This window comes from Carcharhinus amblyrhynchos, chromosome 9 (genome assembly GCF_965287045.1).
Source record: "Carcharhinus amblyrhynchos chromosome 9, sCarAmb.v2.hapA, whole genome shotgun sequence".
Taxonomy (NCBI): Eukaryota; Metazoa; Chordata; class Chondrichthyes; order Carcharhiniformes; family Carcharhinidae; genus Carcharhinus; species Carcharhinus amblyrhynchos.
In genome coordinates, this window is record NC_137332.1 from 25906085 (window position 1) to 25920638 (window position 14554).

Below are 14554 nucleotides of genomic sequence, written 5' to 3' on the forward strand. Positions count from 1 at the left end.
CATTTTCACAGCTGACATCAAAAGCCGGGACATTGGCTGAGATTTTCCAGTCTCGCCGCCAGCTGAAATCGCCATAGCCGGGATTGGAAAATTTGGCGAGCAACCAAAAGTCTGTTCCAGAAAATCCCTTCCGTTTTTTTTCCCAGCTACTTCATTAGTATGATTTATTTTTACCGAGGGTTTTCAGTGGAGGAATCTGCTACTGGAGCACAGCATTGTTTGGTAGACCCATTTAAAATTCATGCTGATAGGTCTGTCTTTATGCAGTCTGGTTTAACATAGCTTTACCTCCTCTGACTCTATTCTATCAAGATGCCCTGTGGTGGTCACTTGTGCATGATTAAATTGCATTTTCCATCTGTAGACATCAGGTGTGTTCCTGACAAATTGAATTTAGTGCATTTAGTTTTTTTTTATTGCCTGTTTTTTAGTTCATAAATTTAGATTTATTATAAAATAGTAAGTTGCATAAAACATAATCATCACCGTCAATATGATGGGTTTGTTGGGGGAAAGTTATTTTCGAGGCAATGCAGATTTTCTGTCTCCGGCTTCAAACCTCCAAAATGCTACAGGGGAGGTGATGGTTTACTGGTGTTATCACTAGACTATTAGTCCAGAAACTTAGCTAATGTTCTGGGGACCTGGATTCGAATCCTGCCACGGCGGATGGTGGAATTTGAATTCAATAAAAAATATCTGGAATTAATCTACTGATGACCATGAAACCATTGATTGCTAGAAAAATCCATCTGGTTCACTTAAGTCCTCCCCTAGTCTGGCCTACAAGTGACTTCAGAGCCACAGCAATGTGGTTGACTTAACTGCCTCCCAGGGCAACTAGGGATGTGCAATAAATGCTGGCCCAACCAGCGATGTCCACGTCTCACAAATGAATAAAAAAACTCAGCCTAGATTATTGGCATTCTCAAACCCAGTCTTAATGCTAGGTTTGAAATTAATGCTGAACTAGTTTGGTTTTCATTTTCTAATAATTGCATTAATATTCTTAGTGTGGTTCTGCAGAATACATGGCTCCTGAAGTGGTAGAGACGTTCACAGAGGACGCATCATTTTATGATAAGCGTTGCGATTTGTGGAGCCTTGGAGTAATTCTGTACATCATGCTGAGTGGCAACCCACCTTTTGTAGGGAATTGTGGAACAGACTGTGGCTGGGACAGAGGAGAGGCCTGCTCAGCGTGTCGGGTAAGGCAATGTAACATATCTGCAGGTGATGATTTATCAAATCATAGAAAATCATGCCTTATCTGTAGAAATAATAATATCGTTCTTCAGGGGAGGTTGTGGTTTTATCATTGGAATAGTAATCCAGACACCCAGGGTAATAGTCTGGGGACCCAGGTTCGAATCCCACTGTGGTAGATGATGAAATTTGAATTTGAAAAGTCTACTGATGACCATGAAACCATTGTTGATTGTCGTTCAAAAAAAACCCCATCTGGTTCTCTAATGTCCTTTAGGGAAGGAAACCTGCCTGAAGACAAAATGCTGGAAAATCTCAGCAGGTCTGACATCATCTGGAAGGAGAGAAAAGAGCATTGACAAAGGATCATCTGGACTCGAAACTTCAGCTGTTTTCTCTCCTTAAAGATGCTGCGAGACCTGCTGAGATTTTACAGCATTTTGTCTTTTGGTTTCAGATTCCAGCACCCGCTGTAATTTGCTTTTTTGCTATCCGTACCTGGTTTGGCATGTGACCCCAGATTCACAGCAATGTGGTTGACTCTCAAATGTCCTCTGAAATGGAGGGCAGTTAGGGCTGGGCAATAAATACTGGCCAGGCCAGCGATGCCCACATCCCGCAAAATTGAATTTTTGGAAAAAGTAAATTGTGTTTATTAGGGTGGAGGATGTTAGAGTTACAGAAATATGATGCTCTGTTTGACATGAATATTCTCAGTGGAGTTTAATGGTACAAGTATCGCTGTATTCCACGAAACAGCTTCGCAAGCACGTTGATCAGATTAATACCACACATTGTTGCAGTTTTTTTCGTTTCCGTGGAAACTGGTATTGCTGCCAATGTCCGAAGCTAAGTTACATCCTGATTGGATATTTCAATCTCTTCAGTCTCCTCACCTTTAGCTAACATCAAACCTCATTTCTAAGCACATATGGAGCTTTCTCGCATCACCTATAGTGCCGCCTTCAATGCTACTTTCTCTCTCAATTCTTTGCTAACTTGGCTAGTGCTGCAGTGTCCCCTTTCTCCTCACGATGAGTCGCCTTTGCTGGGAAGTTTACAGTAGTGTCTCTGACACCCGCTGTATTTCTCTCTGTTATTCACTAATTTTGATCCACCGAGCTTGTGTTGAATTACGAAATATTTCTTACTGTGTAAATTTGCCTTTTCCATTTGGCCATTGGGGTTGATGGTCACCTTTTTTCTTCAACTTCTGTGCTTGCTGTTTCTGAAGTATTCTTTCTTGCATTTCCCTGGGTGAATATATTTTTTAAGAACATTGCCATATTAATAATAACACTGATATTGTGAATTGGAATCCCAATGAGAACTTTTAAATACCATGCATTTGAGGAGATTTGTTATTTATTGACAAGTGACCTTTTGTTTTAAAAAACCTTCAACCTGATCAAACATTTCTCAACTCCAATAGCAAACAATCTGTTTACAGGTCTTTGATACTCTTAAGAGCTACACATAGGTTTTGGAAATTAACTCAGTCCCTTTCCCTCTGCAGTTTGTGGCTTGGACATCTACCAGGCCCATAGGACCCTCATGGGTTCTCAACTCGGCCTCTTTGCAAACTTTTTTAAAACTTTTTCGAGAATGTTACTATTGTCACGTTTTCTTTATTGCATTTGGTTAATATGTTTTAATTATTTTAGGATCTTTCTTCTTTGTTTCTTCGGGGTTAATTTGCAAAGCTGGATGCCGAATCGAGCGAGTGCAGCAGATTTCCTTCCTTAAAGGACATTAGTAAACTACTTGGGTTTTTAATGACAATCTTTTAATTCCATGGTCACCATTGCAGATAACAGCTTTTTATTCAAGGTTTTTCCCCAACTGTCAGGGTTGGGATTTGAATTCCAGTGTCCAGATTATTGTTATGAGTTACTAGCCCACTGAAAAATCACCAAGCTGCCATACCAGGTAGGACGATGGTTCCATTCGTGCTATCTTTACGTTGTTTAACTGGTCATTTTCTATGTAAGCACCTAAACAGCGAAGGTTGGCATTGTATTTTCAATGCAGGGTCTCGTAGCCAAGCCATATCATGATGTTCACACAGATTAACATACCAGTGGGCAGTGGGATCAGAAGATATTGACTGATGTTTTCTTTTACTACCCTGGAGCTCCTGTTACTCCAGGGGATAGCAATGACAAAAATTTGATCTGATTTTTGTGACTCAGCTACTCAACCAAGCGAGCAATTGGAAGAGCTTTGGTATATTTTGTTCAAGGTACAGCACCCAGTTCAAATACGATGAAATAAAAACAAAGCGCTAGAAAACCTCAACAGGTCTGGCAGCATCCATGGTAAGAGAAGCGGAGTTAATGTTTTGACTGTGTGACTCTGTTTCCCCTACTGTGAGTGCACCTAACACTACACAGATTGTAGCTGTTCAAGTGGTTCACCTTGCCAGGCACGTATTAGGGATGGGCAATGACTCCTGTTTTTTTTTTCCATTGAAACTGACATACCAGGAAGGAATCTCTCCATGGAAGCTGCCAGACCTGCTGAGTTTATCTAGCATTTTTTTTTTTTTGTTTTCATTTCAGATTTCCAGCATTCTCAGTATTTTGCTTTTGAAATATAATGGATGTTTATTTGCCCGCAGAACATACTGTTTGAGAGCATACAAGAAGGCAAATACGAGTTCCCCGAAAAGGACTGGGCTCACATCTCAGACGGGGCCAAGGATTTGATTTGCAAGTTATTGGTGCGTGATGCAAAGGATAGGCTCAGTGCCTCACAAGTTCTTCAACATCCTTGGGTGCAGGGGGTGAGTGTGCGTAGCTGAAATGTGATTATTTGACGGGATGGTTTAATGCATTGCCGTTTCATTTGTAGATTGTGATTAGGGACATAAAGGACTGAATTGTACATGCTCCCAGTGGGATTGTTTTCCGTGGGGGTGGGGCATATAAAATGGAGTGTGAGCCTTTTCCACCAGCTTCCTATCCACCCCCGAGCACATCCCCCTGTAATACAGGGGAACAGGTGGCTGCAGAAATCAGCCCGTCATTTTAAATGAATATTAAGGGTTAATTAGTTTTATTATCAAGCCAGTTGACCCTATAAATATGCTCCCAACACCAGATAACACTTGGCGTGAATAGTAGGGTGGGAGCGAGAAGTCCAATTTCTAAACTTAAAGGGCAAGAAGGAAGTTGGGGAAGTGGGGGTCACTCTTCAGAACCTTTCCTTTGCTGACCACAGAGTGGCCCCATCCCTTAGATTGAATCCCCTCCCCCCTTGCTTCCTTACCAGCTCAGTCCTTTTAACAGACCCCCGCTGTGCCTCTCCCTAACCTACCGAAACCCTCCTAGCCCAAGACCCCAGACTTAACAGCCTCGGGGGCCCAAAGCCATGGGATCCACTCTTCCCTAGCTGTCCTGGCAGTGCCACTGATGCTGCCTTTCTGGCATTGTCAGGAGTGATGTAGCTGCTGCTGATGGCCAGTTCAGTTGGCCTACAGCTTCAGAAGGCAGGACCTCAATCCCAACAAGGGGCAGAAATCCCACTCGGCTCTCATGAATCAGCCCTGTGGTGTGCTTGGTTACATGATGTGGAGCGTGTCGGCTCCACACTAATGTGATATCCTTGAAGTAGAATGGAAACGGAGGAGTTCACACATCCCCCACTCCATCTGGATTGGGTGGCATGCCTTATGAGGACAGGTTGAGGGAGCTAGGTCTTTTCTCCCTGGAGAGACGAAGGATGAGAGGTGATCTGATAGAGGTTTATAAGAAGTTGAGAGGTATAGTTCGGGTGGATTCTCAGAGGCTATTTCCCAGGGCTGAAATGGTCACTACGAGAGGACAGAGGTTTAAGGTGCTGGGGAGTAGGTACAGAGGAGATGTCAAGGGTAAGTTTTTTCCCTCAGAGGGTGATGGGTGAGTGGAATCGGCCGCAGTCGGTGGTGGTGGAGGCAAACTCATTGGGGTCTTTTAAGAAACTTCTGGATGAGTACATGGGATTTAATGGGATTGAGGGTTATAGATAGGCCTGGTAGGTAGGGATATGATCAGCGCAACTTGTGGGCCAAAGGGCCTGTTTGTGCTGTAGTGTTCTATGTTCTACCTTGGCACCATATTATTCAGCCCAGTGTGGCAAGTGGGTAAGTGGAGCTCAGTCCTCAAAAAGATCAGCCATGATCTCATTGAATGGCAGAGCAGGCTCGAGGGGCCAGATGGCCTACTAGTGCTCCCAGTTCCTAATACACTTTTTAATTGTTTTATTTGTGATTTCTGGTACAGGCACATTAAGAAACAATTAAAAGGCTAATGACTCGTGAAAACTGAGTCTCCACATTGACACTCACAGCATTTCCTACCTTACTCTCCGTCAACATGTGAATCATTGTGTGCTATAGCACAAACATCCATCTCACAAAATAAACACTTCTGTCTAAGCTGTTCTGTGACTGGTCAAAAAAAAAATCAATTCCGTTGCAACATCTTCACCCATGCTTTTCAGTTTGAAGTTGGTTATACAGTGCAGAAGGAGGCCATTGGGCCTGCACCAATCGCAATCCCACCCAAGCCCTATCCCCATAACCCTGCATATTTACCCTGCTAATTCCCCTGATGCTCAGGGGCATTTAGTATGGCCAATCCACCTAACCCCACATGTCTTTGGCTAGCATGATGAAAAGGAAAGCAAGAGGTGCTCAATGCAATATTGTTAAACAGCTTCATTACTCAGTATTAAAGAATACTGAGAATAATCCAAGGTGCATTTAATTTAAATGAAAACTATTCTGCCATAAAATACCCCTGTAATTTTGCATTCATCCATTCCAAGTGTTACTTCATTGGCTTTAATTAATTTTTGTATTGCATACAAATGTACAGCAATTCTAAAATGCACGCCCCTTTGTGAACTTCGTTAATCACCTAGCAAAATATTTTTAAAAAAATAAATTATATATTCCAGTGCTAATTCTCTTTCTTTGTAGAATGCGCCAGAAAGACGTCTGCCCACACCACAACTACTACAAAGGTAAAGGAGCTTGCTAATCCTTCCAATTAATCAGATTCTAGGAATCAGCCTTGCGGTTCTTTGTATTGTTTCCATGACTTGACTGTACCTTGGGAACCAGAAATAGATGTGGTAATCTTGATGTGGTTTGATCAGAGAACTATATAGTTTCATTATGACTTTCCCTGACTTGTACTCTGCTGTATGGTTCTATAATTGCTCCTTCTATTGGCTTTGTTATTTCAACTTAACCTTGTGCTATTTTAATGCCATTCATAGAGTCAGTGTTGCTCATTTGTCCTTTTTACATGCAGTCCTTCATTTGCTCGCTTACATATTTTGTCATTTCCTAGCTACCTCATCCAATTTTACTGCCCCTACCATTTTGGTATAATCTGCTAATTTGACCAGTTTGCCGTCAGTGTCTGAATCCCAGGTCATTTCTTTAGGGAGATTGTAGTTGCCGGTGTTTGTTTTGTCAGCTTGAGTAAGGACACAATGTGAGGCTGTTTCCACTGTGCAGGTATAGAGTTTGGTGATTTCCCCTTTGATATCAGTCATCAATGCTGAAAAGGCTCCTTTCCACTCTGTCTTAGCCTCCTGGGAAAATAATCGTGTTTTCTTGGAGATTTATTTTATTTGGGGGCTCTTTTAGCCTGTTTAAGACTTCAATCTATCTCATCTATATCAAACTCATTAATTCTGTTTAGTTTCTCTGCTCAGAGAAAGCATATTGTTCGTTACTTCCTCCAAGTATTCACAAGGGAAACTATCATTCAGAATATTAATGATCTCGTGCACATCCTCTTTCAAGCCTGTTTGCATCTTTTATGGTTCTCACATCTTCTCTGGCTGCCCTTCAATATGTGCAAACATACAGGCTGCTTGTAATTTTCTGCTTGACCTGCCAAGTTTGTAATGGCAGATATCAAATCACATAGTTAAGTTAAAACTCGAATTTAATAATAACTGGACAATGTCTTAACTTCTGTTACATTTCACAGTAATGCCTTTTGCTTTCTTTGCATTTTGAGGTTATATTATGCAGTGCCGCTTATCAGTGTGTAGATGTATTTAAAGTGTTGACTTGTTCCTTCTCCAGAAATAGCAGCACAAAGGACTTGACGGATTTTGCTGCAGAAGCCATTGCCTTCAACAGGCAGCTTTCGCAGCAGGATGAGGAGATGCAAGGGGAACAGGAAGCCATCATCAAGACTGTTTGTTCCATGCGACTTTCGCCTCCCTCCAACTCTAGGCTTGCTAAGCGCAGGGCCAAGGCACAGGCTGAAAGAACCCCACAGCGGCAGTTATCCACTCCTACGATGAGCATCAGTGATGGGACTTTTTGATACATGGCTAATAGATTTCATCCAATGCAGAGATGTTCTGATGTAACACATTAAATGGAATGGAGCAGAACTTCAGTCTGTGAAAGTTTTGTCTTAAAATGAAACATGATGTTGGTGCTCAACCTATAGCAGCTTGCAGATAGCTCTGTTATTTTTGTATTAGGAGAAATTATGGGATTATATTTTTAAAATAGTACATTGTTACAAATATATTTATTTTTATCTTAACACATGTCCATTGTTTGAAATACTTTGTACGTTGAACTTGCTTGAAAGATATAAATAAACATAAGTTGACTCAGGGATTCAGCAGAAAGAAGGCACTAACTCTTCAGGTTAGTGTGAAGCATTTACTTCATGGCTGCCTGATATCAATCAGAGTAGAGTATCCACCCTGCCCATTATGTATAAAAATGCACTTTTCCAAGTTGCACATAAAGTTAAAAGTTTAAAATTTGTTTTTAGTCAGAAGAAAGGCTTACGTTAACACTGCAATGAAGTTACCCTCGTCGTCACAGTCCAGTGCCTGTTTGGGTCAATGGACTTAATCAGTATGTCTTTCAGAATGCGGGAGGAAACTGGAGACAGACTGGAGGGACAGATTGTGGACAAGACTGGAGGGACAGATTGTGGACAAGACTGGAGGGACAGATTGTGGACAAGACTGGAGGGACAGATTGTGGACAAGACTGGAGGGACAGATTGTGGACAAGACTGGAGGGACAGATTGTGGACAAGACTGGAGGGACAGATTGTGGACAAGACTGGAGGGACAGATTGTGGACAAGACTGGAGGGACCGGATGGAATGCTTCTGAGGGTTCTGAAAGAAATGGCGGAGGTGATAGTGGATGCCTTGGTGGTTATTTTCCAAACGTCACTGGATTCCGGGGAAGTGCTGGAAGATTGGAAAACGGCTAATGTTACGCCGTTGTTTAAGAAGGGTGCCAGGCAAAGGGCAGGGAATTATAGGCCGGTTAGTTAAACATCTGTTGTAGGTAAAATGTTAGAATCCGTCATCAAGGAGGAAATAGCGGGGCATCTTGAGGGGAATTGCTTGATAGAGCAGACGCAGCACGGTTTCGTTAAGGGGAAGTCGTGTCTGACAAATTTTCTGGAGTTCTATGAGGATGTGTCTAGGGCGGTGGATAGAGGAGAGCTGGTGGATGTGGTCTGTCTTGATTTTCAGAAGGCGTTTGACAAGGTACCTCACAAGAGGTTATTGCAGAAGGTCAGGGGGCATGGAGTTGGGGGTAGGGTGTGAGCGTGGATAGACGATTGGTTGTCAAATAGGAGGCAGAGAGTGGGGGTCAATGGGTGCTATATGGATTGGCGGTTGGTGACTAGTGGAGTGCCCCAGGGGTTGGTGCTGGGGCCTCAGCTATTTACTATTTATATAGATGATCTGGAGGAGGGAACCGAGTGTATGGTGTTGAAATTTGCTGATGACACCAAGATTGGTGGAACGGCAAATTGCGCGGAGGGTGTGGAGAGTCTGCAGAAGGATCTAGATAGGCTTGGTGAATGGGCCAGGAACTGGCAAATGGAATTTAATGTTGGCAAGTGCGAGGTGGTCCACTTTGGTAGGAATAATGGTAGGAAGGACTATTACTTATGTGGCGAAAAACTGCAGCAGGCGACGGTGCAGAGGGACCTCGGGGTCCTTGTGCATGAGTCGCAAAAACCCAGCCTGCAGGTGGTCAGGAAGGCGAATGGGATGCTGGCCTTCATAGCGAGGGGGATTGAATATAAAAGTAGGGAGGTCTTGCTGCAGCTGTATAGGGCATTGGTGAGGCCGCAGCTGGAGTACAGTGTGCAGTTTTGGTCGCCGCACTTACGCAAGGATATTTTGGTCTTGGAGGGAGTGCAGAGGAGGTTTACTAGGCTGATACTGGAGTTGAGGGGGTTGAGCTATGAGGAGAGGCTGAATAAACTAGGCTTGTACTCGTTAGAGTTTAGAAGAATGAGGGGAGATCTCATTGAAACATATAAGATGATGAATGGGATGGATAGGATAGAGGTGGAGAGACTCTTCCTGCTCAGAAAGGACATTAGGACTAGGGGACACAGCCTCAAGATAAAGGGGGGACGGTTTAGAACGGAGTTAAGGAGGAACTTCTTCACTCAAAGGGTGGTGAATCTCTGGAATTCTCTGCCCGTTGAAGTGGTGGAGGCTGCCTCGCTAAATATTTTTAAGACGTGGGTTGATGGGTTTTTGATAAGTGAGGGGATTAAGGGTTATGGGGAGAGGGCGGGAATGTGGAACTGAGCCACGACAGATCAGCCATGATCTTATTGAATGGCGGGGCAGGCTCGATGGAGCAGGAGTAGGCCATCTAGCCCTATTTCTTATGGAGCACCTGGAGAAAACCCACACAGATATGGGGAGAATGTGTAAACTCCACACAGACAGTGACCCAAGCCGGGAATTGAACACAAGTCCCTGGCACTGTGAAGCAGCAGTGCTAACCACTGTGCTATTATGCTACCCCAATCACGTGCCAGTCAAGGCCCAAATCTCGCAATATATCAAGGCCCACCTGGCACAGGCAAGCATTGTCCACCATCCTAACATTTGCACAGATCTGGGCTCAGTCTGCAGCTTGTGTGTCTCTCAGCAGCTACTTCCAAGATCATAAATGAAAATTGAATGCATTATCCACTTTGAGAGGTTTAGTGGTGTAATAATTTCAGCAGAGGGAATCCCTAAAAGCCACATTGTATCGCAATATTGATGTTATTACCCTACTGGGACTGAAAATTTCAACCACCTTTATATTAAAACGCAATCAGTTTTTTAAGATGTACATTCATGCCAAAATTAATACAGCACATTTGGCACTTGAATTGTTCCCAGTCTCTGCATCTATCTGTAGTGTTATAGTCTCCTTTAAACAGTGATGGACATGTGGTGAGTAAGATCTTGTCAACTGAGGAAATATAAAGATAGAGCTTTTTGGCAAACTTTATGTTTTGCAATAGGTATTCTTGTAATGCAAGAGTTTTAATGCTACTCTTTTAGAAAACCATGTTTGTTTGATGAAAGGATGCAATATTTCAAATGATAATAGTGTTTCCAGAGCCTCAGTACATTCAACAAATAATTTAATTTTTGTATATTTCAATGATGTATATCATTGTTTATATAATGTCCATTATAATATTCAACGTGCACCCAGTGTGATTAATACCTTGTTGCCATTCTTGAAACACTTCCAGTGTAAGTTGTTCAGTAATGTGTGCTACTTCTCAATTGTGTCAAATTGCTTTCCCTTGTGCTACTGAGCAGATTTGGTAATATTTTCAAAAACTAGGTGCAATCATCAAGTTCTTCCACCTCGGGCTGTTCATATTTGTTGGCACTGGGACTTGCGCCCAAAGCATTGGTTTGTCTACAGTGTTCTTTCCAGATTTAATACTACAATATAAAGACATGATTAGATTTCCATCACGAAATTAGGATCCGTATAGCAGAATACTGGCATTCTCAAGTTTTTCTTCTCCCTCATGCTCTGAAAGAAAAATTCTCAATTTCATGACTTAATGGGAAAAGGTAATGAGCGCAAAGAGTTGTGCTCAAGGTATTCAGTAGGGTAACGGAGCAGGGTGAATAAAACGCAACCTGTTTAAACACTCATTGCAGTTCCTGCATGGAAGTGTTTTAGCAATATGAGAATACTTTTCTTTAAAACATAAGATTCTATTCAGATTAAAAATAAAGGCTTTTGAAGAAATAATTCCTGTTCCAGTGCTATTAAACCTCGCATATTACTCCCTGCACTGCATTTTCTAATTTTTTTCTTTGACGACCATTTAATGGGATATCAGCATTGCTGGCTACAGCAACATTTTTTTATTGCCCATCCCTAATTACCCTTAAACGGATGATAGTGAGCTGCCTTGTTGAACTGCTGCAGTCCATGTGGTGTAGATATACCCACTGTGCAATTAGCTGCAATTTATAGGGAAAATAATTTCAATGGTTTTTGTGGTTGAGGGTTGTAATGAAAACATTGCTGGAGGATGGATAAGTGGCGAATGTTCTTCAGGCTTTCCAATTTCCTGCCTTTGTTGAAAGTTATTTTCAATTATTAATGGTCATAGCCACCACATCACAATTTTTCTTTCAGAGCATGAGGGAGAAGAAAAACTTGAGAATTCCAGTATTCTGCTATACTGATATTATGAATTTCTTTCCAAAGCAAAAAATTGGCAAGAGCACATTTTCCTCCATGCTAAACACAGATATAACATCTTAAAAAATTTGATTGGGCCATGTTTGAGAGTAATTGTGCCTCCCTATCTTAGATTGCAATACTAAAATGTTGCTGCTTGAATTAGACTCAACCATTTTCGAAGTTAAATCAGGTCATCAAACAACAACTGTGAAGGGATGTGGGTGTAACCGGCTAAGCCAGCATTCATTACCCATCTCTAATTGCCCTTGAAAAGGTGGTGGTGAGCTGCCTTCTTAAGCTGCAGTCCATGTGCTGTAGGTGCACTCAACGCTATTAGGAAGAATGTTCCAGGATTTTCACCCAGCTACAGTGAAGGAACGGTGATATATTTCCAAGTCAGGATGGTGAGTAGCTTGGAGGGGAATTTCCAGGTGGCGGTTTCCTGAGTATCTGCTGATCTTGTTATTCTAGATGGTGGTGGGTTTGGAAAATGCTGCCTAAGGAACCTCGGTGAGTTCTTGCAGTACATGGGGTAGATGGCACACAGGCTCTACTGTGTGTCAGTGATGGAGGGAGTGAACGTTTGTGTAAGGAATGCCAATCAAGTGGGCTACTTTGTTGTGGATGGGTGTAAAGATTCCAGTGTTGATGAAGCTGCACTCATCCAGGCAAATGGAGAGTATTCCATTATACTTGTGACTTGTGCTATGTAAATAGTGGACAGGCTTCGGAGAGTCCGGAGGGAAGTTACTCGCCTCAGTAATCTGAGCCTTTGACTTGTACCTGCTGCATCTCTATGGCTGGTGCAGTTCAGTTTCTGGTCAATGGTAACCCCAGAATGCTGATTTCATCCATATGCTGATTCTCAGTATCATGTTTATTTTGTACATGGGATTGGAATGTTGGGCCCAGTCAACAGGTACATATTGTCAGAGAAAAAAGTTGACATTATTATTTTCATTTCATGAAAATGCTAATAAGTCTCCTTACTTGTTTGTAGTACTATTTTAAATGATTTCCATCTAAAAGGTTGTTATTTTTCAATATTGTACCGTACAAAATAGAAATGAGTTCACATAGTTGGAATCAAGTTATGCTGTGTAACGTGGGCCCCAGGTAATAAAACAAAAGGATCATTCCTTGCCCTTCTTTCACCATTTAGTTGATGTAGGCTTCACTGGCAATTGGCCATTCTTAATTGCCCCAAGATACAATTGAGGACATTTATGAACCAGATTTTACCTCAATCCATTGTTGATGTTATCTTTTTATTCCAGATTACATAGATGAACTTAGCATTTCCAACTGCAGTGCTGTGATTTGATCTCACTTCTTTAGGTTAATAGTCCAAGCTGCTGGATTATTAGTCCAATGGTATAACCATTGTGTTACCATACCTATAAGTCTTCCAGTTACTGGTTGAAGTTGCACTGAAAGAGGGAGGGGACAAGTTACCTGCTTGTGCACTCCGTCAAAGCCCAGAGTCTACCAAAGAAAACCAGGGGAGTAGTAATATGATTGTAAGGCCATTTAGGCACATCAGCCTCTCATTAGATTATATAGTTTTGAAATTTTATTTCATTTAAGCTGCCCAGGAGAGAGTGGAAATAAATGTGTTTAATAATCTAATGTTCCTGCTTTGATTGTAATCCGCTTTTCCCAATAAACTGAAATTACTTGTTCAATAGTGTCCTTTCGTAAAATACAATTGCACCTTATTGGGTATTCAAGCACAAATTTTCCTTAAAAGTGCAATTTTTTTTTAACAGCTTCTGATTTTTCAAGCTTTGGATAACCTGGGACCTTGAACAGTGATTTTTTTTAATCTGGAAGAAGGAAGAGTTGAAGGATGTGTGCATTGTTAGGATTCCAGCAGATACAATTGGACAAGTCAAATTCCAACCTGGCTTGACAGATCCTAACTTTTATCCTTTGTTTTGAAACATGGAGGATGGCTACTGAACAGAGTCACAGGAGTCTGCTGATGAACTTACGAAAGATTTGCTCCTAGCTCGTCCTTAGATTAACTCCTCCTACTACAACTCTACCCTATTTAACTTTTGCAGATATATACAGATTTATACCTTATACTCTACTGTTTGCAATAAGTATACAGTCCAGAACTGTGACTGGTCACACCCTACTCCAAAACCCAGGGTGGAATTCTCCCAAAATACGGCAAAGGGACAGGTTCTGGCTGAAAATCAGAGATTTCTGTCCAGAGAAACAGGTAGGTTTTCTTGCCAGATCTTATACCATTTTAAAGATGAGGGTATGGTTTACATTATCATTGTGAGGAGCAGCCCTAGAGCCAGCTCCACAAATTAACATTAAAGACCTTCCCCCAATTTGGTTCTCCCCCAATCGCTGGCATTGGCACCTCTCCCTCTGCCCCCTGCCCCTGCCCCATAAAGTGAATCCCCACTATAGGGTTGTAGACCCTGCCTCCTTTAGGCACCAACTCGGCACTGCCAGGATGCAAGGCCATGTCCCTGACAACCCTGGGTCTACACTGACTTCTGTTTTCGGAAACCATTAGTAATTCCTGCTGACAACATCACACCGGTGGGAGGAAATGACAAAATCAGAAGGAATAGTGTAAAGCCACCATTGAATATTTAAATGTATGTCAATCCATGGTAATCAAGTTGGTGTGTGTGAACCTGATGATGTTGTCAGTGGTGGGGGTGAGGAGCGATCTCATTCTGAGAGCCCTGTGGTGCAAACAGGATTGGAAAATTACCCCCCACTCCTGAATGATAGATGCCACAATATCAACTTCTATGGATCTCTCATCAACTCTCCGCAGGCACTTGTTACACTGAACCAACTGGTC

At 42.1% G+C, this 14554-nt stretch overlaps 1 protein-coding gene across 5 annotated transcripts in view; it reads left to right on the forward strand.

Moving 5' to 3' along the window:
* LOC145348323 (MAP kinase-interacting serine/threonine-protein kinase 1-like) overlaps positions 1 to 8234 on the forward strand; it is an 80440-nt gene extending 72206 nt beyond the window's left edge. For all 5 annotated transcript variants that reach the window (XM_080196524.1, XM_080196526.1, XM_080196522.1 and 2 more), the window contains 4 exons: positions 1014 to 1208; positions 3827 to 3991; positions 6170 to 6213; positions 7295 to 8234. In XM_080196524.1, the coding sequence (XP_080052650.1) occupies positions 1014 to 1208; positions 3827 to 3991; positions 6170 to 6213; positions 7295 to 7541 (651 nt within the window). In that variant the 3' untranslated portion in view covers positions 7542 to 8234. The remainder of the gene's footprint in view (positions 1 to 1013; positions 1209 to 3826; positions 3992 to 6169; positions 6214 to 7294) is intronic.
* Positions 8235 to 14554: the final 6320 nt, after the last annotated feature.